The sequence below is a fragment of the Leopardus geoffroyi genome, chromosome B2 (genome assembly GCF_018350155.1).
Source record: "Leopardus geoffroyi isolate Oge1 chromosome B2, O.geoffroyi_Oge1_pat1.0, whole genome shotgun sequence".
NCBI classification, from domain to species: Eukaryota; Metazoa; Chordata; class Mammalia; order Carnivora; family Felidae; genus Leopardus; species Leopardus geoffroyi.
Window position 1 is genome coordinate 137,210,959 of NC_059332.1, and position 27,995 is coordinate 137,238,953.

The 27,995-nt window shown below is 39.0% G+C and overlaps 1 protein-coding gene and 1 long non-coding RNA gene across 25 annotated transcripts in view; one reads left to right on the forward strand and one right to left on the reverse strand.

The window, feature by feature from the left end:
- The window catches only part of SYNE1 (spectrin repeat containing nuclear envelope protein 1), a 482,603-nt gene that overhangs the window by 53,007 nt on the left and 401,601 nt on the right, over positions 1 to 27,995 (reverse strand). For 22 of the 23 annotated variants that reach the window (XR_006717653.1, XM_045500062.1, XM_045500061.1 and 19 more), the window contains 4 exons: positions 25,841 to 25,966; positions 23,108 to 23,263; positions 14,833 to 14,991; positions 11,812 to 11,978 (listed from right to left, as the gene is read on the reverse strand). Coding sequence is in view for 22 of the 23 variants with exons in the window: in XM_045500062.1 (XP_045356018.1) it covers positions 11,812 to 11,978; positions 14,833 to 14,991; positions 23,108 to 23,263; positions 25,841 to 25,966 (608 nt within the window). In the remaining variant the exon portion in view is untranslated. Of the gene's footprint in view, positions 1 to 3,819; positions 4,080 to 11,811; positions 11,979 to 14,832; positions 14,992 to 23,107; positions 23,264 to 25,840; positions 25,967 to 27,995 lie in introns of those variants that run through there. The other variant, XM_045500067.1, reaches the window with a different exon arrangement.
- Positions 4,238 to 12,012, forward strand: LOC123609183. 2 transcript variants are annotated; one of them, XR_006717655.1, is made up of 3 exons: positions 4,238 to 4,418; positions 8,865 to 9,326; positions 11,492 to 12,012. It is a non-coding gene; the product is annotated as an uncharacterized LOC123609183 (long non-coding RNA). The 2 variants fall into 2 exon arrangements; XR_006717654.1 differs by having other exon boundaries at positions 8,868 to 9,326.

The window sequence follows — 27,995 nt, forward strand, 5'->3', positions numbered from 1 at the left end:
CACACGGTCAGTGATTTCAGGTTCAGCCCATATTTGAAACTCACTGCTGGGGCGCCTGCGTGACTCAGTCGGTCAAACATCCAACTCTTGAGTTCGGCTCAGGTCATGATCTCCCAGTTTGTGGGTGTGAGTCCTGCGTCGGGCTCTGCACTGACAGTGTGGAGCCTGCTTGGGATGTTCTCTCTCCCTCTCTCTCTGCCCCACCCCTCTCATAAATAAATAAATAAACATTAAAAAAAATAAAATTCACTTCTGCTTTCAGGCCATGAGTGCTCCCCGAAGCTCAGGAAATGGGGTCACCTTATTGCCGCTGCTTATAACATAGACGAATGCAGATGAGCAAAATACATCAACGTCCGAGGTGCCAACTTGGCTCAACTGAAGAGGTATCGGCAACAGGACTTTGCAGAACTCCAGGGAGGTGACGTAGTCCAAGGCAGGAATCGATAAAGAATGTTCTCAGAGACGGAGGACTCGCACCCTGAGACATCAAGTATTTCTCAGCTTTGTTACTCTCAGACAGCAGAGAGGGGCTTCTCAAGCGAGGGGCTGTTCCAGGATCACTTAGGGGTGCTTTCAAAGCACAGAGGCCACTGGCCAACTCTCTTCCCACCTCCTCCAAACTCCTCCTTGGAGGACTCTGAGAAGCTGCTCTGGTCAAGAGCCATGCTCTGAAGAAAATGTCTTATAACCAAAGTCTTTGCAGCATTTTCCTTCTTTCCTTCCTTCCTTCCTCTTTAAATTTTTTTTTTATGTTTATTTATTTTTGAGAAATAGAGTGCGAGTGGGGGAGGAGCAGAGAGAGAGGGAGACACAGAATCTGAAGCGGGCTCCAGGCTCCGAGCTGTCAGCACAGAGCCTGATGCAGGGCTTGAACTCATGAACCGCGAGATCATGACCTGAGCCGAAGTCAGATGGTCAACCGACTGAGCCACCCAGGCGCCCTAGCATTTTCCTTTGTTTTTAATTACTTAAAACTGATATCACCACTTCCATTATAAATAGAATGTTTACAAACCAATGTTTCTCTCTCAAATAAAAATCTAGTCATGATGTAATCACTTTTCTCTTTGTCACACAAATGCTTTTAAAAGGATTTTCACTATGGCCAATTATTAATAATAATACCTATATTTCATTAATTATTACAATACCTATATTTGAAAAACATTTTCAGTTTGTAAAGGTACTCTTAGGTACATTACCTACATTGCATGGAAAAAATACGTATTTAAAAATTATGTTCATACTCCACAATATATTCTATTGATAGGAAACAGAAAACATGTGTTGCTCTCTGTTTATCATGACTCATAATTCTATTCAAGCTAAGACTTCTCTAGTTATTTTTGTAAATACAAATTGTACCCTGTTCCCAGGGAAGTCCAAGGTATTGACCTTCAATAATAATTCCAAGAATGTTTACGTACAACCTACTCACATTTTCTCACATATAAGACAAAACTCACTCGACTGTCAGCCAGTGAATAACAGTTTTAGAATAGCTACTGGATACAAAGCTGTAGGTGCACGTTACCAATGGCCATGGCACGGGCTTGGAATTTAACACGGCCCTGGCCATCCTGCTTCCGTGGCCCAGGTTGAAAGGACAGTCTACAGTCAATAAACACAAGGAGACTGCACTGAGATGTCTGTCCCAGTTTTATCTCTGGAAGAAAGTCCTTTCGGGAACCTCTCCCACCTGACCAGCTTCCTGTCTTCAGATTTAGTAGCATCTGAATGCGGACCATGCTTTGGGACACATGCTTTATAGCAACCTCATAATATCATCAGGGTTTCGTGTGGAGTTGGAGACTGGAAGAACACCTCATTCAGTGCTTGCTTCCTTCTTTCCCTTATTTTAACTCCCTGGTATTATTTATACACAAGTTCCTCTCCCCATGTTAAGTTCCTTGGAAAGCTGGAACTGTGAATTTCTACTTTTGGTTTTCCCCTTCCCCTGCCGTATTAAACTCAGTGCTTGGCACAAAGTTGGGCACTACTTAAATGCCTGATAAGCGTTAATAATTAGTATTCTACCTAAGTAAAAGACTTTTATTGAGTTAGCACAGTTTATTTTTAATTTCATTGATATTAAACGCATACTTAAATCTTCCCTCTAAGTCCAACGTTTGCGAATGGTCTGTTAAGTACTAAAATTCATTCATCGCCTTGGTTCAAAATTCATTTACCAAAATTATCAAAAGATCTAAGGCACAAAAGAATGTGAGTAAATACTATTCCCCCAGATATTGTCTACACTAGTCAAATAATTTACAAGATTAGTAATCTTGTATAATATTGAATGAGTTCCCATAGGGCAGTTAGTATGCAATATGTCAAGGGCATCGTGACATGGAAATGCTTGTTCATATAGTCCATTAGGGACAAGTTCCCCTTTCAAATGAATGTGTAAATCTTAGTGAAGTCAATGGGGGTGAGCATTTAAGTAGTTTTGCTTTCTCATTTTTTAAAACATGCATTTGACTACAAACAGCAAAATGCATTGTGTGTGTGTTGGGGGGAGCAGATGTGAGCTGAGAGGAAGTGGGTAGTAAAGCCCCCATACATCTTCCTTGACCTTACGAAACGCGATATTTGCAGGACATGAGTCATTCTTTGTTAAGAAATGTCCCATCTTTTTTCCATTATTTCTTTAAAGGAAATCCTTGGGTAAAGTGTCACAATATTTCTATTCATCTATCACTGTAAGAAGTTTGAGCAACATTCCTTTTGGTAGCATCCAGGATTATAATTCAAAATGGATGTTTGCCGATGTCACAAGTCTGGGTAAGTTGTTTAGCAAAAGTCTTGTAAATCTGTAAATCCCTGCAGCTGATGGGTCTCTTTGCACAGTCCAGTGTGCCTCACAGGACTTCACCCTTTTTGAGAAGGATTCTACTACTAAAACCAGTTGTGCAGCTTCTGAACACTGTTGCACGAATATCTATATACACATATACACGTTACATGTATATATTTATCACTATCTTCCTTCATACTAGTTTAGTAGATCCATCAACAAAAGCAAAAACAAAATTTCATATTCTAAATATAATAGAACCAAAAGCACCATTAGTAAATCCTATTCATTAATAGGAATTTATTTGGAGGATGTTATGGTACAAGAATAGTGTTTTTTTTTAATGAAGCTAAAATTCCTGATATAACATTATTCTAACAGAAAAATATCATGAAATAAATATTTGCATAATACACAGAATTACTATTTTCGACATACATTTTTACATTTGGCGTATGTTTTAAAACCTTCATACTAGTCAATGACCAAAACTTACTGGCAAGCCTATACAGAAATGGCTTTTCTCACACACAAAACCCTCTGGGCCCCTGCAATATGAGATCTTTATTTAATAAAGGGAAAGCTTTCAGCCACAAAGCTGTGAACTGGCTAAGACCGAATTTCAGTTTCATCAGGAGCCCATCCTTTAAATAGCAGATGATAGACCAACTGGATCATCTTACTGGGTCTCCTTCTGAATCTCTTTCCTGTGCCTCAGCCTCTCTGCCATGGCCATACCCCTCGTATGACGCATACGGTCCAGAGACAACTGGAATACCAAGCCATAACCAAGTTCATTAACCTTTCCCTCCGGCTCCACATGCCCAGTAGGGGGAACAAGAAAACAAACCGACAAATAACTCTTGGGAGTCCACGGCCAACGAGCTCCTAACACCAAATCATCTCCACTTAACACTGGCAAAAACAATTATGGATTAAAGATCCAGCATCTATCCTACGAACCCCACGTGACACGAAAGCTATGCACAATGGAAGAAACTCAAGGAGATGCCTGCCTTGTGACGTCGCAGTTACATTCTGGGAGATCTGAGTCCACACAGCCGTCCTCTGCCATCCTCAGGCCACACAGATCTTCCGCCACCACCATGAAGCTTCCAACTTGCAAAAGTTAGGTCTGCAGAGCAAAAGGCTAAATCCTGCGTGGGGATGAAAGCTTCCCCTTGTCTGCGTATGGAAGTACGAAAATGCTCACTCTAAACAAATGTTGGTAGGTCTCTGCCTGATAATATGACACTGAGCAGTGACAAGTGGTCATGTTTCTAAATAAAACCTACATTCATTAACATGTGCCAGGCCTGATCTCCTGGAATGTAGGCCACGAGTGTAAGAAGGGGAAAAGGCTCAGTGTAATCTGCAAAGGAGGGGGAGGCTTTCTAAAGAAAGAAGGATATCAAAAATAAGGCTGGCCTGCAGACACTGCCATTCTGGAAGAACAGTCAACTCTTCTTGTGGGCTGTTTGCTAAGTTGGAAAGGATATTCGAAAAAGATAAATCGCCCAAATTCAAACACAAAACCTCCACAAGTGCGGCCCATTGTAGTAGCAGAAAGGAGCAACTTCTTTTTGTCTGCTGTTTGAAATGCGAGCTAAATGGTGTAAGTAGGAGTTTTAGGGGTTGTTTGGGAAGGTGGGATGGAAAAGATACTCAGTAGAGAAGGAGTTGGTCTTCACTTTTGAATAGACTATTTAAGCAAAGGAGTACCTGAAGAAATATTATTCTTCCCCTAATATTCAAAACCTTTGTCCTTTTAAAAATAATGATGTACAGTGACACAAATAACATTTTCATTTTAAGGTAATAAAAAAAAGCATCCGTTCATTGGCTTGGTGGGATTCAGATAAATTTATTTTGTGAATTTCAAGAGTTTCAAATTTTCTGCGCTGCATCTATAGTAATTTCATAATTTAAGCTTTTAAAGAAAATAGCCTCTCAAATTATTAATTACTGGTAATTTAAAAAAATGTGGTGAATGCTGGCTGCTTTAAAACCTTTTTGGATCAGGGTATATATACACACACATATAAATACAAAAATAATAATGAACATTTTCTAAGTTCTTTTTAAAAGGCCTATATGACGAACTGCAAAATAAAAGAAAGGATTTGGTTCTGGTTATGTGAGATAATTGCTTTTATTTTTTTTTATTTTTTTATTTTTTTTTCAACATTTATTTATTTTTGGGACAGAGAGAGACAGAGCATGAACGGGGGAGGGGCAGAGAGAGAGGGAGACACAGAATCGGAAACAGGCTCCAGGCTCTGAGCCATCAGCCCAGAGCCCGACGCGGGGCTCGAACTCACGGACCGCGAGATCGTGACCTGGCTGAAGTCGGACGCTTAACTGACTGTGCCACCCAGGCGCCCCAATAATTGCTTTTAAAACAGAAACATTTTATTTTTATTTATTTATTTTTTTATTTTTATTTATTTATTTTTAAACGTTTATTTATTTTTTGGGACAGAGAGAGACAGAGCATGAACGGGGGAGGGGCAGAGAGAGAGGGAGACACAGAATCGGAAACAGGCTCCAGGCTCTGAGCCATCAGCCCAGAGCCTGACGCGGGGCTCGAACTCACGGACCGCGAGATCGTGACCTGGCTGAAGTTGGACGCTTAACCGACTGCGCCACCCAGGCGCCCCAGAAACATTTTATTTTTAAAAGAAGCAAGCTTATATTTTACATAAGAAATACAGTCCAGAAAACTTAGTTTTAATAAAATTACTTTTCAAATCCTGCTATTTAAAGATAAAATGGGTGATGGGCATTGAGGAAGGCACTTGTTGGGATGAGCACTGGGTGTTGTATGTAAACCAATTTGACAATATATTATATTCATAAAAATTTTTTAAAAATAAAGATATCTTACTGTGAATTCTTTATAAAACAATCACTCCTATAATTTATTATTTTTAACAATCAGGAATATAAACATCTAAGCTTTGGTTAAAGAGATATGTAGGCCATGATTCTGTAACACTAGGGAAATTTATTTTTTCTTGATTATGACTAACATTCCTGAAAACTTGAGATCTTCGAAAACTTTTACTGCCATTATTTTCATAGTTCAATTCCTTTTTACCTTATTTAGTTCTCCTCATGGGTTAAAAATTTTTCCCCATGCTCATTATCATCAGGACAATATATTTGTGCCAACAAATGAAATATAAAGCAAGGCTTTAAAGACACGATTACTGTCATAGCCAAAAATGATAACAATATCAATGCCCATCAGTGGGGAAAATATTGGATAAACCATAGTATATTATATATTATATATATTATTATATATATATTATACACAGTATGCTATATTATGTTACGTTACGTTATATTATATTATATTATATTATATTATATTATATTATATTATGGAATACTCTGTAGCTATCTAAAAGAACGAGACTGGCATATGTGGCATTTTATAGTATTCACGGTCCTTCTCCGGCATTGCCTCTTTGGAGCTATGGCAGTTATTCTTATGAATATTTTGAAGATGAGGAGTCTAGGGCTCAGAAAGCTTCTGCAGCGAGCCCTGGGTCACACAGGCAGAACGAGGCGGACTAGACTCGGGCCTCTTGATTAGTTCTGCGTTGTATCGTGCTTGCTGCCTCCATACATTCCTGATCCTGGCCAGAGTTTTCCAAATTGGCCACCTTGAGATAAAGCCAGCCACAGATTCCAAGAATCAAGTTTTCTTTTTCCTCGAGTGTGGGTGGAACTCCAAATCCCTTCGGGGGGCAGCTGCCGCAACTTGACCAAGCCTTCCCTGCACTGCATGTGCGCTTTACCTGCACAGCCTCTAAACTCCCTCTGGGCTGAGAAAGCGTCGTTCCCTGAGTACTTGGCAGTGCTAAGGTACTGTCTCATGTAATGCTCCGAATACATTTTTACACACGTGGTAACTGAGGTAGTCAGAAGATAAGTAACTTGCCTAACATTTCAGCGTCGCTGAAGCAGAAACATTTCAAGCAGTGGAGGCCTTAAGCCCATGCTCTGCTTTATTCCTATCTGCATGTATGGCACTTGCCATACTGTGTCTTAGACTAGAGATACTGAACAATTACCGGAGTGACCATTATGTGCAAAGAACAATATTAGGTTCCGGCTTTGCTATGGACACACTTACACCTTAGGAGAGAAAAGGAATTGCAAACAACTGATCACACGACATATTGATTATAGTAGAGGGAAATTCTGTTAAGCGCCGTACAGAAAGCGTGCTGACAGGGTAAGAAGAATCTCACCTAATCCAAAGAACAGGAAAAACATGAAGAACAATTAGGAGCGGCCAGGCCAGATGGGGGTAAGAGAGTGGGCGGGAAGATGGAAGGAAGGCCTGTGGTGAGGAGTCATGTATACCTGCTTTCCACTCTTATTGGGTAGGCACCACGTTCTTCTTATTTTTACGTCCCTAGAGCTGGTGTCGGCAAACTATGGCTAGGCTAGACACCTGTTTGGGTAATAAAATGTTATTGGAACCCAGCTCTATTTTTCAGTTTCCACACTGCGTAAGGCTGCTTTTATGATATGGCAGAGGGGTTTCGGCAGGGACCGTTTGGCCCTCAGAGCTAAAAATATTTACTAGATAGTCTTGTGCAGAAAGTTTGCCAAGCAAACTTAAAAGCAACCAGTGACCAAGGACCACAGATTGCATGATTCCATGTATACGAACTGTCCAGAACAGGTAAACCTGTGGAGGCAGAAAGTGACTTAGTGGTTGCTGGGGCCATGGAAGGAGGGAGGGTAGAGAGGAAGAAGGTGATTAAGGCTTTTATTTGGGGGTGATGAAAATGTTTTAAAATTAACCGTGATGATGGATGCAGAGGTCTCTAAATGTGCTAAAAAAATCACTAAACTGTATACTTGTGATAGATGAGTTGTATGCTACGTGAGTTAGAGCTCAATGAAGATGTTATTGAAAAGAAAAAAAGAGCCAAATAACTAAAGTGTGCTTTGGTTTTGGTGATGAGGATTTAGGTTTGATAGAAGGAAGAGCAATATCCTTATATTAGAGAGTACATTTAATGAAAAAAAACAAACAAACAAACAACAAACAACAAACATCATTACAACAGAGCACACAAGTCTGAACTTCCTAGATACCAAAATGGGGAAAGTTCAATAATGCATTGTCTCTTATAAAAAGCACTGAACAACTAATGCTAAGAGACAGATTTCCTGTTAGTGCTGAACTCTAGAACAACTGCTATGTGGATTTTTTCGCAGTTCATTGACAAAATGAGAGCCAGAATCCCAGCAGACAGTTTTAAAGAAATTACATCAATGACTGTTTCTTGTGCTGACTCTTTTTTCTTAAAGTTTATTTGCTTATTTTGAAAGAGCATGTGAGAGGGGGAGGGACAGAGAGAGAAGGAGAGAGAATCCCAAGGAGGCTCCACGCTGTCAGTACGGAGGGGCTTGATCTCACGGACCATGAGATCATGACGTGAGCCAAAATCAACAGTTGGATGCTCAAGTGACTGAGCCGCTCAGGTGCCCCTCTTATGTTGACTCTTAATGAAAGCCAAGGGTTCAGAAATGCTTTGGCCAATTGTCATGGCTGGTGCTGAGCAACTGAACTTTCTGGGATGAAGAAAATGTTCTGTATCTGCAGTTCCCAATAAGGTAGCCATTATCTTCATATGGCAAATGGGCCTTGGAAATATGACTAGCACAACTGACTATAATTAAAATTAAACCATAGCTTGATTATATCCCATTTAAGTTAACTTAAAGACCCACGGGTCGCTAGTGTCTGCTACATTAAACTGAGCAGGTCTAGAAACTATGGTCAGGATACTAGAGCATTATCCCCTAAGACCTAAAAATAACTAAGCAAATTTTGTTGCCCTAAAAAGCTGACAACTCTTAGTGACAGTTTAAAAATTCAATGCAAAACACATTTATTTTGTGTTAGACAGAATGGTTTAAGCTAATCCACTAGTGATAGGAAGTTGACTCAAAGTTATACATTCTATTTGCATGCAACAGGTTTATTAGCAGTGCATCTTCTTTCTTTTCTTTTTCCTGTTTCTGTTAGCAGGAAAGCTATGCACCTGAAAATATAATCTTCAGAAATATCCTCTCCATTCCCACAAGAACACCAAAACAGCACAGAAATATCAAAAGGCTCAACTAAGTTGTGTTCTGCATTAATGAATCAGTGTGGAAGGAAAACAAAGTTGGAAGAGGGAAGAGTGGTGAATGAGACTGAACCATAGAAACTTGATATTTGAGCGGGTAGGTCATAGTTGAAGATGGGTGTGGGGAACGGTCAGCTGGTCTGTGTACTCCCGAGGCTCTGATAAACAAGGAAATGGAAAGTAAATGTGACGGCCAAGTGTCATTTAGGAGAGGCTTCAAGGAGACTATGAATCCAGTGTGGCACTAAACTCTAGAGCAAATGAATGGTGAGCACATCAGCTGGTACACGTCAGAAGAAGGCAAAAAGAAATGGACAGTGTATCGACAGAATCTCCTGTAGGCACTGCATCTGTGTGTGGTAAGACTCTACAACCATAGAAACATATGAGTGTTTTAGTGACTGTAGTATAAAGCATGTATATTTTATAAATATTTGATTGATTCAAGTTTACTAGTATATCTTTGGAAAAATAAATAACACCTAGAAAATCCTCACTTGAACAACAGAAAAGTTATACATAAACATGACTTTGAGGAGAAATCACCTACCTCATTTGATGTAATGTAAATTTAGTTCATACACTAAACTAGCTCCTTATGATTAACTTATATTAGATTCCATCTAAAACATCTTTAACATAGTGTATCCCCCATATTCCATACCACTGAGCCACTAAAGATTAGAAAAGAACATTAACTAGTTTAACTGGATTACATGGCAATGTAAGCTAACCCATGAGTCATAATCTGACCAAAAAAATCCAGGGATGTTTACCAACTGGGCGGCTTCCCTAAGAAGGGTATTTATAGAATAAAGAGCTTCAGTTTGTCCTTCTGAAATAAGATTTGGTTATCACGGACTGAGAAGTGAGGCTAAACATAGCAGTGGGGTTCTAAAACCTACATACGCTAAGAATACTTGGAGTAGGTGAGCTGAACCGTACATTTCCATTTCTTTGTAGTACCTTTACCCGGGCATTTAGCCCATCACTTTGCTTGATTTCTTTTTGCATGTCTCTCTGCCCACCATGAACTTCTCAAGGAAAGGAACCTCTGTCTTTGTAGCCTCAAAATGTCTCAGAACTGATGTCAGCACTTTACAAAGGATTGGGAAACTAGATTGTTGAAATAAATAACAGAATCTAATTTCCTTGTAATTGCATTCTTTAGAGCAGGGACAAGGAAGTCATAAGTTTGGCAGACAGCATAATATAGTCTCCAGAGCATGGGCTGCAGAATCAGAGAGTGCAGGCTAGGCCACTTAGCATGTGAGGGGCCATGGACAAGCCTGAGCCTCAGCCTCTGTATCAGGAAAATGGGTATAATAATAATGCCCAGCTCAAAGGGTGCGGTGAACAAAACATGAGAAGACACGTATGAAGCCTATCGCATGGTCGCTGGCACAAATTAAGGGTTCAATAAATGTTAGCCATCACAGTGCTGTTGTTAAACATTTTGAAAACTGATAAACATTGATTCCATTTTTGTTTCATTATTGCTAGCATAAATTATAATCTCATCTTTGTAAATTAGCTTCTCTTGGATAACTCCCTCTGTGGAAAAAAATATGCTAGTTATTTCCACAATCAACATATGGAATTGCCATGACCATATGCAATTTTTGTGGGCACACAGTATTCAAAAGGCACTATTTCAGGTCTAAATTCATGCAGCATGGCTAAGGAAAAGAACCCAGATTTTAAAAAGTGTATTGTTGGTTATATCCAAAATGGCCGTGAATCAGAAGCATTTGTAATATTCTAAATCTCCTCCTAACTGCCATAAAAAATAATACCCATTCAAATATTCAAGTACTCGTTCATTCAAATATTTATTGAGCCCAAATTGAGGCACTGTTCTTGGTCATGACATACAGTGGATAGAATGGTCAGAGATGCCTGCCCTCATAGAACCTACATCCAACATGAAGCCAAGTTCACCTCAAATAAAGCATTTACTTTAGTCATTCCCTTTGTAACAAATAGCCCAGTGCCTCAGTAATTATATCAGACTTTTATATTATTAATAAAGACCCTTATATATTTTAATTTCTTTACTTTTATCTCTTTTCTTCACCCTGCCCTTCTCCAGCAGCAACTGAATATTCCTCCCAGATACAAGGCAGACACTTACAGTTATTAAACCTAACACAATATTATAATAATGCAGATTATTTCTACAGCTAAGCAGAGTGGCAATAATTAGCTTTATTCCCACATTTTGCTAATTGGAAATATAGTAGGAATGTGTGTGTGTGTATATAAGCATATATAAGTACATATATATAAGCATATATAAGCATATATATGTATATATATATACGTGTATATATACATATACATATAAGTATATATACATATATATGTATATATGTACATATATAAATATATAATTTATATAAATATAAATATAAATATGTACACACATATGTACATATATAAATATATACACTTTTATATATATATATATGTGTATATATATATATATATATATATATATATATAACTTTTTTTCCTATTGCAGACAAAAATACCCTCCATGGATACTAGCAAGCAGTTTTACTTCCTTCCTCACAGAAGGTTAAATACCCATGAAGCTCTGAAATAGAGAATTTTCCTTTTGAGAATGGGTTTTGCTTTGATATGACTTTAAGCTAAGTGGCAACACCACTGAATTTATTACATACGAAGGAGAATTTCAAAGTTCATGAAAGTGACATTTATGAGAAAAGCCTAAAAACGGTGGGGAGAAAGAACACAGAGGAAGATTCACTGTAATGAAAGGTGGACCAAATGCTTTAAAATTCTGCATACATGTGTCCTATTGACCAGAATCCTTTGTACCTGGCTGCCATGAGATCCAGGAGATGCTGCCACCGGTCGTTGACCTTTCCAAGCTTGTATTCAATCTCAGAGGCTTTGCTTTCATGGCTGGCTCGAGCAAGTCGTTCTCCCATTTGCTGGAGCTGTATTTTGTTCTCTTGGGCAACAGCAATTTCCTCTTGATAATCCTGCATAATAAATAGCAATCACAGAGGTCAGAAATCATTGTCTTAATGCATTCAGCCTGGCTCTACTAGAAACATGATAATTACAGTTTTCCACTGCTTGGAAATAGTTTGGGCAGGAAGAATACTGTGTGATTATCAGTCCATGTACACAAGAATTAACGGTAGCTATTATTTTCAGTATGTACATAGACTCTCGATTGAATTTTCATAGAGATGGTCTTAAAGAGGATGGAGATGCTTTTTTTTTTTTTTTACATAAAATGGGCATTTAAAAAGCAGTTAACAGTATATACATAGATATAAAAGACAAAACTTGAAAGATTTTAATGCTGGGAAATTATATCTTATTGTTGTAATCACCAACCTGGTGTTATATTTAGAATCAATCCTCATACAAATAGTTGCTAAGAGGCTTAGAAGATATGTGTGTGTGTGTGTGTGTGTGTGTGTGTGTGTGTGTGTGTGTCTGCGCAATTATATATGTACAACTGACATATATATATATATGTAAAAGCATATATGTGTTTCTGTCAATTATTTGTACAGATTATTTTAAGAATTAATACCTTCATTTAATAGAGCTATCCTCTATATCATGTCAATACTTTACAACACACAAATCATGGCAAATTAACTCACAAGAATGATAACCATTAGTCTTAGAGGATCAGTGGGTCTCCAATCTTCTTCATTCACCCAGTTTCTGCACTCACTCCTCTTAAAAATTGTTTTGGATAAGGAAACACTGGCTCCATATGCAAGAGAAAGTCCACTGAATGGTATGGTTAAAGTGATGATGAATGGACATCTCCTGTCCTTTCCAACTCTCACTGCCTGACCAATGATCCTCTTACTCCTGCCACAGTGACATGAGCCAATCTTTAGAATCACCGTTTTCAATTTTGGGCTAAACTCCTGTCATGCAGCAAATATTATCTCAGCAAAATAATACACAAAGATAGGTATTATAGGGCCACGGATATTTTAACTTTCTCTTGATCTAAAGTTAGTGTGGCAATAAGGTTATCCCCTCAAGTCAGTTACTAAAGCAAGAAGACTCCAAAGAAATGGGAGAAGCCAGTGCAATTTTATTCTATCTCAGCGTTGAGTGCTCTCTTTAGGCCCAGCAACCCCAACACACCTGTCCTCCATTTTATGTTACTTCAATACAGTGGGATTCTATGACCAAAACACTAGATGCACTGACACCACAAGAGGAAAGCTCAAAAAGACTTCTTTTTATATCCCTCAACTCATTTTATATAAGAATAGTATAGTTAATATTTTAAAGATTATTTCTGACATTGTGCCAGATAGTATAACAAAATTATGTGAAAAACTAACGTTTTTCTAAATTTTAAATTGTGGTTGTATTTTGTTCAAGAGATAGTTTTTTTCCACACCTCCAAAATACGCCACCTTAAATTTCATGAAGAAAATCAATGAGAGTATAGATACACACTTAACCAAAATTTCTTCTATGGCAAACTTCACCATAATACCTATAGGACATTAATCATGTCTAGTAGAGCATTGTCTGGTATCCAGAAACTATCAAAGGGCAAAGGTATGGGCAGATAGTAAAATGAAATCTGTATTATCTTAGTCCACATTTTAAAGGTTTACAATATCAAATATACAAATGTTTATTGCTAGAATTATATATATTTTTTAATTTTTAATGTTTATTTATTTTTGAGAGAGAGAGAGAGAAAGAGACAGAGAGAGCGAGGGAGGGGAAGAGAGAGAGGGAGACACAGAATCCGAAGCAGGCTCCAGGCTCTGAGCTGTCAGCACAGAGCCTGACACGAGGCTTGAACCCACGAACCGTGAGATCATGACCTGAGCTGAAGTCGGACACTTGACCGACTGAGCCACCCAGGAGCCCCCGGAATTTTATATCTTAAGTGGAGGCCTATAAGGTTATTAATATCGCATGCTGACACATTAGAGTTTTTTTTTTTCTCTTTATGTGTATGCATGCATAAAGATATCTTTTCCTACTCTTTACATTTATTTTAGGACAAACGAGGCTATAATTCACTTATTCAATAGTGACTGAGGACTTATGAGAAGGCAGGCATTGCTCAGGGTCAGGAGATGCAGCAATGAACAAAATAGACAAAGACACTTCCAGCAAAGCTTATAATCCAGTGGGGCTTCCACTGTACAGGGATAAGAAACAAGTACGTAGGGAAAGTACACCGTAAAGCTGGCAGTGATATGTGCTAACAAGGAACATAAACTAAACAAAAGTAAAAATGGTTCATTGTCCAAAAATAATGTAAAAGCACCACCGATCTCATCAAAAACATTTTTCAATGCTAGTAAATTCGATCAGCCTACACTGACATGAAAAACATCCATGTCACATGAATGTATAAAATAATGCGAGTTATACACAACTTGAAAATAATATGAAGCAAAATTCTCAGGAAGTCTTCATTCTTGTAACTGTCTATGAATTGTTTTATAGAGAAAATGCCAGTTTAACTAATCCTAAGAATTTTTTCTTTTGGTTTCTCTCAAGTGATTTTACCTCTTTACAAACAAAAACAAAACCACAAAAGCAATATACATAAATGATTCCTTCTGAACAGGTAGCTAAAGCCAAAAAATACTGAACACTTGTCTACCAGCAGATAATTAACTTCATCACATCCATATATTTTGTATGTAAAAGAGGCCTTTCCATGCAAGTTTATTTCACATTAAAAAGATCAAACGTTTAAAATATAGTGCTCCTTTTACAGGAAAGTAATTTCATAATGAGTAAGACCATCTTTTTATACCTACTAAAAGTATGCCTAAGCGTCACGAAGAGTGAAAACATATGTAGCCATGCATCCTGTACCTTCTTGAGTTTCTCTATCATTTCTTCAATGAGGATGTCTCCATTTTGAGAAACTTTGCTTTCCATCTGGGTCAGCCATTCGCAAAGCTCCTTGTTCTTTTCACTGAAGACAGCCCATTCGTTCAATCTCTCACTCACTTGCTGCCGCCTTAAGGAGAGCTGAAAAATTTCAATGGGAGAAAATGTAAAGGGATAATGAGAGCAGAACTTGTACCCTGAGGAAAAAAGCCAATAAAGTCAGTTGGGTGGACTGGAATAAGCACTAGCTGTGCATCTCTTTAGGTCACTGTTCCCTGGGACACGGTGCCAGGAGGGAATCCCCAGCAAATTTTCACCTTTCACAACAAGGACCCGCTGCTAAATGCCAGGGGAGGGGGGAGGGTGGGGATCCAACCCTGTACTTGCCTCCTGAAGAGTTAGACGCATGCACATTCACTCATTAAAGGTTCTGAACAACCCAGCCCCATACTGTGATTGGTTCCCTGTGGAGATTCTACACATGTAGAGATGTACTTTTATTGAAAGAGAAAGTAGAAAGAAGAAAGAGAGGAAAGGATAGGAGATGAAGGAAGGAAAGGAGAGAAAAACGGAAAGGAAAGAATAAGGAAGAAAAGGGAAATGGAAGAAAAGAAGGGAGGAAAGAAAAAAGGAAGCAAGAACTGAATCTCAGGTATCTGGAGAGATTGGAACAGACGACACAGTGGCAAGAGGCCAGAAGTGGAGGACGGATCCCTTGTGGCTCAGCTCTATACCAATCCTTTTACTTTGGACAAGTTCTCTTACTTCCCTCCTGCTTTCTGTCTTTATTAACCTTTGTGTCTTTTCCTTCTCTATTTCTTTTGCATTACGGCGTTATTGAGATTTAATTCACGTACCATACAATTTTGCTTAGCATGTTTCTAAAGTTCATCTATGTTGTACCATGGGTCAGTGCTTCATTCCTTTTAGTTATTGAAGATATTCCATCGTGTGGATAGACAACGTTTTATTTACCAACTCAACTGCTGATGGATGTTTGGGTTGTTTCTGCTTCTTGGCTACTGTAATACTGCTGTTGTACACTTGTGTCCAAGTGTGTGTGGGGACACACGTTTAGTGGCCTTAGGGGTATATACCTAGGAGTGGAATTGCCAGGTTACACGGTGGCGCTACAGACTGCCTGCCTAAGTGGCTGTGCCAGAGTACGTTCCCACCAGCAACAGGGGGCTCATTTCTCTACATCCTCACCGACACCTGTTATTATCTGCCTTTTTGATTTTGGTCATCCTAGTGGACGTGAAGTGGTATCTCACTGTGATGTGGATCTGCATTTCTCTGATGGCTAATGATGTTGGGCATCTCTTCACATTTCTTGGCCATTTGTGTATCTTCTTTAGGGAACTATTTAGTCAAATCCTTGTCCATTTTTGAATGGGGCTGTTGTAACAGCCCCTTCTGCATTAGAAACACAAGGGGCCTGTTCCTTATCTGTGGGTCTAGAGTGATCCCTTCCAGAACTTAAAAATTTTCTGACATCATAATAGTCTTGTTTTTGCAGGGCTGGTTAAGATCGTAAGGAATATTTTTAGTTGGCTAAACTACCTGTTACCAATATATCACGTGATTTGAGTGGCAATGAGATGATCCTTCTTTATGGATGTTCTACGCACTCATGCTGATAACGCTCGACATTCTATCAGTCATCCCATTACATTAAGCACCTACCTCTCAATTTTTTTTTCACTAACATTTTATTATGAAAAACATGAGGCATACAGAAAAGTGGAAAGAGTTGTAATGGCAAGCACTCATAACATGTCCCCTATTGTTAATTCCCAAATTGTTAACATTTTGCTCCATTTTGCTTTAATACATATATTCCTTATCCATCAACCCATTTCACTTTGTGATACACTTCAAACCAATTTCCTTTTAAAAAATCAAAATAAAAATAGTTTTTAAGGTGCTATATACTTCCTAGTTAGCAATTCTTCCTGTAGTTGGCTCTGTTAATGAGTCAAGGTCCCACAAAACCCAAAATGTCTATGATTCTACACCTAAGAAAACAATTAGGCTTTGAGACCAGGTTCCCTATGCTAGGGCTGGGCCTAGTCAGAGTGAACTGCTTAGACAGTGGGCCCCATAACCTCACATAGTTTCTGAAATGTCAGTCTTCACAAATTCAGTCTTTTGAATTAATTATGAGCTTTTAAAACAAAAGTTTCTCTGGGTAGGGTGACACTGATGAATCCCTTGAGTGTTTCCCCAATAGTACAAGTCAGTTTATCATTGTTTTCTTTGAGGCAGAAAAATACAGAACAGCCAAAGAGAAATGAATTTACTCAGGGTAAATTCACTGGCAGGAATGGAAAAGGCTAAGAAAAGGCGGGTTAAAAATTTTTGGAACTAAAATTCAGCTAAGCGCATGATCCTTCAAGCATCCCTTCCCTCTCAAACTCTGACAGCAGAGTGTATTCCGATCTTCTGCTGGAATGCTAAGATTTGGAATTTTCTGGTGAAGAACTTTTCTGTCTCATTCACAGAGCATCAGAGTCAAGAGTGTGGCTGGTCATTCAAATTCTGTTTTAAGTGATGTCCAAACTGAAACTATATTTTTGTAATTGGGACCTCCAAAAGCAACTGTTTTCTAAGAAAAGGGCAAAAACCCCTGCCCTTCAGACTTAAGATTAATAGGTCTTGCTACGTGTAACTCCTCCTTTTCTTTTCCCCCAAATCTTGGCCACGAGCAAGGATGAATTCCAGGGCTTTTCTCAACATCTGCAAGGAAGATCACCACATCACAGACGATTTTGAGAGGTAGGTTTTATTATCCCCATTCCAAAGATAAGAAAAGAGAAGGTTAGGCAAAGTTGAGGCAGTTGCTTATAGTCCGTATGAGATAGAGCCAGCAAAGCTGGAGTCTTTGATACAGGCTGCAATATAACATTATGATCAAATATCCAGAGGCAGCTGAGATTCAAAAAACCAGTCTCTATCACTTACTAAGGATATGACCAGGGCAAGGTCACTTGTCATCTCTAAGCCTCACTTCCTTCATTATAAATGAATTTTCATCTGTTCCAAATTTCATTAAGCAAATGTTTATTGTTTGTAGTAAACAAGTGTCTACTATGTGCCAAGCATTGATATGTGTCCTGGAATACAGAAGGCTCATAATAGAATACGAACAAGAAAACAATTTAAGAAGGCCACTGGTACATACTAACGATCTAACAAAAGCCGGCCTTTAATATACGACTGCTGTTGCTACTACTACAGGGTATCATTTGAATTTTTAGTATTTTTTTTCTCCTTGACCCCCATGTATTCAATAACTCCACTAAGAAGCTCTCCGGTTTCTTACACACCATGAAAGCACTGCTTTCATTTGCTTATGCTAAAGCAACAGAGGAAAGAAACAGGTAGACCACAAGCAGTGGTTGCAAAGCGCCACCAAAAGTGTTTCAAAAGACTTACATTCAAAATGGAGACGGCATTGTCCTTTTGCTTTGTAAAACTGATATTCAGGCTATATGATAAGTGAACGTTACCCTCTCTGTCTTTGGGTTCAGCCGAAACCCTCGAATTCTTGATCAGCTTAGCACATATTCATGTTTTCTCAAGGGTATACACACACACTGCATTGCCAACAGCTGGCAAGAACCAGCTAAAACCTCCAGAGCCTGAGGCAGCTGAACAGGAAATACATCCTTTTCTACTTCAAATATTTTTACCATGACAATTTGAAAAACACCAAGCAATTACAATGGTGATATATTTATGTCTCAACTAGAATTACACACAGATCTACGAACCAAAACAGGAATCAGGACAAAGATAAGCTAAGGCTGTACACGGGCACAACAGACCATTTGGGGAGTCGGTTTATAAACAGTTTACTTTTGTACTATCGACCCTCCCCTGAAACATTTACTTACAGTGTGTCTTCCTCACTCTCACCGGCAGCCCCAATCACTCCTGCCTTCTCATCAACTGCTTCCATTGGAATACGGACACACGACTTGCTCTTTAACGGTGGGATAATGCCATGTTTAACTGAAGTTTTTAACTTTTAAAATGAGACACAGCCCCAAGTTCATTTCCTTTTGTGGTTACATACTTGACAGAAGTACTCCGGAAACTCACTCAAGGACTAGTGACTAATTTATATTCCTACTTACAGTTATGTCCTGGCACCTCTGTATGACTACCCATGCCTAAAATCTCACTAGTTTAATTCTTTTTAGATTGAAGTAACGTCAGATCAGTATTCTTTACCTTCATGCCTGAAGACATTCAATTTAGAAAGTTTCTAGAAACACGATGTAGTCAATCTGCTTCCTCTTTTTTGACTTAGTCCACTCACAGGTGCAAGGTATTAATCTCTTCAGGGCACATTATATGATAACAGCAGCCTTCAAACTGTATTTCCAAATAGACTACTGCCTAGATATATCTAAGTCTGGTGAGCAATTGTAAACATATAAATTTTTGTCCCCTTTTCTCTTTTTTCAGCTTTATTGAGATAGAATTGAATTACAACAGTGTGTAAGTTTAAGGTGTTCAATGTGGTGCTGTGATATACATTGACACAGCGAAACGATTACCTCAAGATTACTTAACACATCCATCATCTCACATGATTCCTATTTTTGTGTATGCTGTCAGAGCATTTAAGGTATTACTCAGCCATAAAAAAGAATGAAATCTTGACGTTTGCAACAACATGGATAGATCTAGAGGCTGTACTACTACGTGAAATAAGTCAGAGAAAGACAGACGCCATATGATTTCAGTCGTGGAATTTAAGAAACAAAACAAATGAACAAATTAAAAAAGAGACAAACAAACAAAAGACTCTGAAATATAGAGAACACACTGGTGGCTGCTAGAGGGGAGGCAGGTAGGGGACGGGTGAAATAGGTGAAGGGAATTAAAGGTACACTTATGTTGACAAGCACTGAGTAATGTGTTGAATCACTATATGCATACCTGAAGCTAATATAACATTGTATGCTACGGATATTGGATTTTGAAAAATAAATAAAAATTTGGGGCGCCTGGGTGGCTCAGTCAGTTAAGCTCCTGACACTTGGTTTCAGCTCAGGTCATGATCTCATGATCTCAAATCCCTCTTCCGGTTCCACGTTGATAACACTGGCTGGTTTGGGCTTCTCTCTCCCTCTCTGTGTGCCCTTCCCCCACTCAAGTGTGCGCATGTGCTCCCTCTCAAAATAAACTTTAAAAAATAAATAAAATTTTAAATTGATTAATTAATAAATTAAAAAATCTATTCTCTTAGCAGCTTTCATGTATGTAATACAGTCTTGTTAACTATAGTTACCGTGCTGTACGTTAGAGCCCCAGAACTCATTCATCTCATAACTAGAAGTTTATGCCCTTTGTGTCTCATAGCATTTTTACCCAGTACCAGTTTTCCTAAATCAAAAAATATTGCACAATCATAATCTTCTTAACTTTCAAAATATTCAGAGACCTTGCCATTATTTTACATTTAGAAGAACATAAGAATTATGACATAAAACAAATACCCTAAAGTCTTGTCTTAATTAATAGTACCTATGAACACTTAGCTGTTCTAGGCACTGGAGATAAAAAGAAATGGTCTTAATTCTTAAGGGTCTCATAGTCTTTTTTTAAAAATTTTTTTAATGTTTATTTATTTTTGAGAGACAGAGAATGAGCGGGGGAAGAACAGAGAGAGAGGGAGACACAGAACCTGAAGCAGGCTCCAGGCTCTGAGCTGTCAGCACAGATCCCAACATGGGGCTTGAACTCATGAACTGTGAGATCATGACCTGAGCTGAAGTCAGACGTTTAATTGAGCCACTCAGGTGACCCAAGGGTCTCACAGTCTTGAAATAAAGCCACAAACATTAAAGAAGAAGAAGAAGAAGAAGAAGAAGAAGAAGAAGAAAGAAAGAAAGAAAGAAAGAAAGAAAGAAAGAAAGGGAGGAAGAAGAGAGGAACAACTCACTGTCACATGATGGTTTGGACAAAACAGAAATGGGAGTTCAGAGGAATAGAAAAATACTGACGTCTGAGGATCTCAAACAATGGCATCACAGGGGTTATGGAGTTTGAAAAAAGGTTAAAATTAGAAGAGAAGGAATGGTCAGTCTAGGCAGGAAGAATGATCTGAGCAAGATCTTGGGGTAGGGCAGTTCATGGCAGGTTTGGAAAAGGAATGGAAGCCAATATCTCAAGTGTTATCACTCTGAAGGCTCTGTGGACATCAATTAGCCAGAGAAACAGATACAGTAAAATTAACTTCACAGATACGCTGAAAAGTGTTGAGTCAGCAAGTAGTGCTGGAGTTTTCTCGATCTTAAGAAAAACAAATGAATAAGGCTCATAAAAGTAATTGAACGTTGCTGTGATCATTTTCCGTTATTTGTACCCACCAAATTATCTTTCACTTACATGATATGCCATGATAAAGTCCTTACATTAGAAAATTATATGATAATTTACTGGATATTAATGTATTGATTTGGGCTTGAATAATTCAGACAGGTATATACTATTCTGATTAGTATTATTACGCTCCATGTAAGTTTCTCATTGTGTTCACTAAGACTATGAAGCTCCATAAAAAATGGCTAAATTGGGGCGCCTGGGTGGCTCAGTCGGTTAAGCGGCCGACTTCGGCTCAGGTCATGATCTCACGGCTCGTGAGTTCAAGCCCCGCGTCGGGCTCTGTGCTGACAGCTCAGAGCCTGGAGCCTGTTTCGGATTCTGTGTCTCCCTCTCTCTGACCCTCCCCCATTCATGCTTTGTCTCTCTCTGTCTCAAAAATAAATAAACGTTAAAAATGGCTAAATTAATTTTGAACTCAACATCATCTCTTACATTCCTGCCTTTTAAAAGTATATGTTCATAGGAAATTATTCACACATTTACAAAGTGTGCTCCAGGGTTTCTCTTTGGCTCATAGTCTGAAAAGTATCTCAGTTTTAATCTAAACATACAGAGAAATTTACCTAACAACAAATTTCTTGTTGATGTCAAATGAATTAGGAGGCTCTGAGCCTTAAACTTTGCTTAATGTTTCCTGAAGCATGAAGATAAGCACCTCTAAAGTCAGAAAAAGTGGGGAGGATGGCAGAGAAGAGGTCTCTAGCATAGCACAGTTGGCCTGAAACTGGGTAGGCACCGAGACCTTTCTCAAAAGCCCCTTCCTCATCCATCCAACACTTGCCTCTCCCCAGCCAGGTCCTCTGTCTACTCCACACCTGTACCTTTATTCAAGCTGTGACCTCGTGCAACCCATCTGCTTGCTCCCTCCACACCAATCTGTCCCCTCTGCTCCCCATCTCTCTGAACTCAGCTCGAGATTTATCTGCTGCAACAAGCATTTCCTTCATTCCCTGCAACCCAAACTGCCCTTAGTTTGTTTACATCATTATACATTGTTTTAACTTGTTTATACCAGTTTTCTTCTTCACTGTACAAGTTCTTCTGGACTCATTCTCCTCTCCACTCTGTTGTAAACTTGATTGTAGGAGCATCTGCTATAGCTTGTGAAATTCACAATAATTCATGTGACTGACCCATTTAACAAATATCAACCATGCATCACAGCCTCTTATGTGCCAAGCAGAGCAGTCAGGTGAAGGAAGGGACACTATAGACACACTCCCAGCTTCCCAGAGGGTCTGGTCTCAAGGCCCTCAGTCAGAGTCTGTTCTTCACTTGTGGGCCTTTGATCTATGTCATTCCTCTTTACTTTGGATGCCTTCTCATTGCCTTTCCGCCAATCTTTCCCTCTCATTTCAAAATCAAAATCCAATCTGGGATCTCTTTTAAGCTATTAAGAAGGTACGAATCAGGTATGACTAAAAATGCCAAACACATGAATTACGAGGAAACAACTCTGGTAAATCAATAAGCCAGGATAATTCCAAACACAAAACCACCCCCACAGTTTTAGCCGAAGTTGCAAATAAAACAAAGCTTTTTCACATGTTAAAGTAGAAAAAGACCACCAGTATCCTAGCAAGACCCCATCCGTGAACCAAAAAACTGGTTTTCCTCTTACACTGTTTTGTTGGCCAGTGAAAGGGACAGCAAGAGAATCCAGTTTGGATGCATTTCAAATATAATATTAAGATTTAATTGACTTCATCTGAAATATGCTCACAAAAACCAGAGTTCTTCCTCTGTGTCTGAGTTATGGGATGGGTCCAAACGTGGGTCAAGCCATTTGACACTCCAAGCCATCTTCCAGTTTTCCACCTTACCGAGCTAACGCGGAGTCTAGACTTCATCCTACCTGGTGGCACAGTTCTTCCCACTGTCTCTGCAGAAGCTCCATGCGTTCGTTCAGGATGGAGATATCATCGGCGCTGATGTAGGCACAGAGGGTGTCCTTCAGCAGAGCCAACTGAGCCAAGTCATCTGTCCAGTTCCCAGCTGCATTTTCCAACTCCTAGATTAAAGAAAAAAGCAACAACCCCCCCCCCAAAACGTGAATACCCATGGATATCTATCATCAATTTCTGACGTGTATTAGGAATCCCCTCTTGGTACAATGATCTTTCCATCCCATTCTATTTGAACATCTCACTTGGTATCTACTTTATTTGCTCTGATGTAATCTGATACTTGGCCAAGTTCTACTGACAAAACCCCCGGTTGCTTGCAGAATCTTCCTATGATCTATTTGCCATTTAATTGATCGTTTTGGCACATCTTTTCTAAGCTGAAGTTTCATCACTGCATGATCTTCTTTACTTTTAAACTGATTTCATAAACGGCTGATCCAGCCTTTATTTTTGTCCTGAGTTACTGATCATGTTAACAAAATATTTTCAAAAAAACAAACTCCTAGGTTAACTTTCACCTTCAAACACTATGAAGTTGCTACAGTCTGTAATAGAGACTTAACACAGTTGCTGAAAAGATCCGTTGCTATTATTACTCAGTTGAAAATAACGGAAATACATTTCCTCTAGGAACACAGATTTCTTCAAGTTACTGAAGAAAATTATGTACTCTGTCCTTTTGGGGAATGATTTAAGAACAAATCCATAAAATAGTATTTGGATGAGTTGACGTTGGTTTTTGCATGCTTTGAACAGATGACCAGTTTTGCAATTTGTATAACCTGCTTTTTGCCAGCTGTTGATGCTTTTAGATTCCAGCCAATTTTGTGTATAAATCGAGTATTTCACGTGGCTCTTCCCCTATCTTTTTGTCTCTTCACACAGGAGACAAGTTTCCAAAAGCAAAGGCAATTAACGGTACTGTTTGAGGCTAACTTCTCAGGCAATTTAGACAAACAAGATTTTAGTCTGAATTTTCCAGGTAATTGCTTTGTTTTGCTGTAAAGGGTGCTTTGGGGAAGAGTAGCAGAGAGATGGACCAAAATGCATCCTTTTAATCTCTGAACTTAATAGCAGGGTATGTTTGTAACTGTTGTATTTTAGGAGACGAGGTCCCATGGTAACAGTATTTGGCTGAAACACCAAACCATCCAGGTGGATTAAATATACAGTATTTCTGCTTATATTTGCAGACATTAAACTGTTAAACCAATGTAAAGATTTTTCCCCTTTTAATTCCAATTTCTAGGCCCTAACCCAAACATCAGATATAACCCATGGTGTAAGGATTATAAAAGAAACACCACCACCACCAAAAACCAACTGTTTCAGACCCACGGGCTCCGTTAGATGAGTCCATGTAGTAAAAATACAGCCTCTGGATTCAGGCAGCCCTGATACTGACTCACTTTGAGACATTATTAAACTTCTAGAAGGCTCAGGTTTCACATCTATAAAACAGAAATAACACATTGTACTTGTAAGCTTGTGTTTATGCCAACCGAGATAATATTGGCATAATCACTGGCACATCGGAGAAGCCCAATTGATGCTCGTTTCTGTTTATCAAAATTTTCTTTAATCACTTCTTGTAAACTGACAAATGCTTTAATCTTCGCATATTTCTGAATTTACATCTCAAGGTAATATTTTCCTTATTTGCCATCCATGATGTAATTAATGTATATTATCTCTTATTTTTCCTAAACCTGCCTCTTTCAAGTTTCAAAGAATATCCTTAAATTTTAATACTGGTGGAAAATTCTGACATCATGATTTTAAGACTTTTTAAAAAATCAACCTTTCTTTAATGCTTATGACTTCTTAGAGTGAAGCAGAGAACTTCTGCTTAAAATCCAAATCATTTAAGTACGTGTGAAGTTTTAAACAGCATTACTCTAGAGCAGTAATTTGCAAATGAGTGGGGAATGCAAAGACATGCATTATTTGGGGGAGAAAAAGCATTTGCAAAGACAGTTTTTACTAGATCTGCACATCGTTCAGCAGAGAACTGCCATCCAAAGACTTCAGTTGACTAGATGGGCATGGACAGAACAAATCCTACAGCCACTAGGTCATTTTGGTCTCCATGAGCTCATGATGCAGGGAGGGGTCTGTATCAGCTCCTGATTTGTTTCCAACTGTGACTTGACAGGTTGACCTTGCTCTTTAGGTAGTCAGGGCCCTGAGAGTAACTGAATGACTGTGTCTCTCCATGCTCTGACTGAAATCAGCTACTTACAGATCCCATTTTCCTTATGGAAGAGTCTGGAGGGCAGGGTGTTCCTCCAACAGCCACTGTCTGCAGAATTTCCAGGCTGCCAAGCCTCGCTCTTCTTTCCGTAAACTAGACTATTCTGCTGCAACAACTCCCCAGTGTAGATGCTTTAAAAAGACTGTGTTTATTGCCCTTGATCCAGCTTTTAAATATCTTTTAATGCTGTGTTTTCCATTGTCATTTGCTTTCTCAAGATAATCCATGAACTAGCCTATAATTTCATCAGCTGCAATAAATCAACAACCAAGTTTCACCAGAGTTGCCTGCCCTAACGCAATATCCTAGGAACGTGCATCTACATGTAGACAGCTACAGCAGTTTGACAGAATTAGGCTTTCAGAGGCAACATTACAGCAGAAGCACACAGGTAAGTGATGGCTGAAATGTCAGTCCAGTAATTCACCTTGCAACGCATTTGCTCTGCATGGAGCTCTTCGTGGTGATCTGGCAGGGGTGGAGACAGCTTCTTTTTGAAAGTTCGTAGCTTCTCCAGAGAATCAGCTATACCATTCTCACATTTTTCCCAGTCCTAGAATGGGAGGAGAAAGAAAGTTCATGGTATTTTTTCTTTGTAGGAAACTGGAATGAAAGCCAAACACTCTTCTGAATCCCAGAGAAACAATACAGATACCCTGGTGAATAACGCGAAGGGGAGTCCACATCCATTTTCACGTAGGCAGCATCAGAACAGCGGGAGTTCTACATTTATGCTATGCCTCAGTTTTCCCTATGAAAATGGGCATACAGACTCGATGACTGTTGGAGGGTTGGAGGAAGCAATGGGTGTGAATGCACCAAATACAATGCCCAGAATGTTATGGGGACTCAAAAATGTTATCTGGATCTGAATCAATCCGCAGAGGTTAAGAGTATAATTGTACTATTTTGCCCCTTTCCTAGCCCCATCTATGATGTGTCTACACTACCTCAAATGCTCTATAAGAGATAAAAAAGAGAGTATGGAATCTCTTTCAGGATGAAATGTGTTTGAATAACAAAAGTGAGATGAAATGTAAAAATAATATAACCTTGACTCTGATTCAATTCATTATATGACTAGTATGAGGCACACAAATTTGAATTGTTACAGAAGTAGAAATACACAACTACAAAAGGCTGGCACTTGGTGGGCTCTATCTTGATCCTGCTGAAACATGTCACAAAGGGTTGAGTATATAACACATAAAATGGGAAACAATCAGCAAATGGAAGAAGAGAGATAAGGCAAAATGTTAAAAATATACATCTAGTATGCCGAACACTAATGAGTGCTCTGAAGAAGAATATCGCAAGGTGAGTGGTAGACAGAGGCTGGTGGTATACAGAGGGGTAGATCGGTAGATCTCTACAGAGTGACAAAGAATATACATTATGTGGTTATATTCCAGATGGTTACACACCAAACTGGTAACAGTGGATACCTCTGGTGGCAGTATAGAGGAAATTTCATTTTTCACTCTACATACTTCGATTATTACCTGCATTTTTTTTCAGACACATGTATTTCTTTCTTTATTAAAAAAAAGTAAAAGAAAAAAATTATTAAAGGAAACATAGGGGCGCCTGGGTGGCTCGGTCGGTTAAGTATCTGACTTCGGCTCAGGTCATGATCTCGCGGTCCGTGAGTTCTAGCCCCGCGTCGGGTTCTGTGCTGACCGCTCAGAGCCTGGAGCCTGTTTCAGATTCTGTGTCTCCCTCTCTCTCTGCCCCTCCCCTGTTCATGCTCTGTCTCTCTCTGTCTCAAAAATAGATAAATGTTAAAAAATAAAAAAAAAAATTTAAAGGAACCATAATGGACCATATCTACAAATTAAGTCCTATCTGGTGTCTCAGAGACAGTTCAAATTAAATTTATCTAAATAGATCTCCTTAATTTTGCCTACTACCTCCCATTCCTGTCTCCCCCCCACCCCTTTCTGGTACCCCACTCCCACCCCCACGTCCAGTGGCCACTCCCCACAACTTAAATTACTGAACTCCAAAGAAAGTCAACTAGAAATGCTTTCGGTAGTGAGCATGATACCTTTTCCCTCACATTATCTCTTCCTTTGTCACCAGTCTTTTCTCATCTGGGCTCTTTCTATCTCCTCTCCTGACACTTTATTTTTAGTGCAGCAGCCCACAGGTGCTATGAGCGCACCTGTCTTCTGTAAGAAGTGCTGACTAAAGCACTTCCCTACCCAAAAGGTCTTTTGGTTTCTAACCAGACTGAGCATTTGGCCCAAGATTCTCACTGCACTTTTAAATTCCTACAGGGAACTTCCTAGAGGGCATAACCACATTCTCTCTTTCCATTTACCAGAAAAAAAATAAACAAAAACAAACAAAAAAACCACAAACTGTCTGTCTTGGACAGATCTGTTCCAATTCCCCCCTGTTGAAGTATCTCAGTATTCCCAGGCTACAATGAGTTCATTAATGCTCAGCATAGTGAGATCTTATTAAATTCAGCAGCATTCTCCATGAACTCTTCACAGTCTGAAACCTATCCACATGCTATCGATAAATGTTCATTGATCTAAACGAGAAAAGGCCAGTTTCCTATTTTCTATAATAAA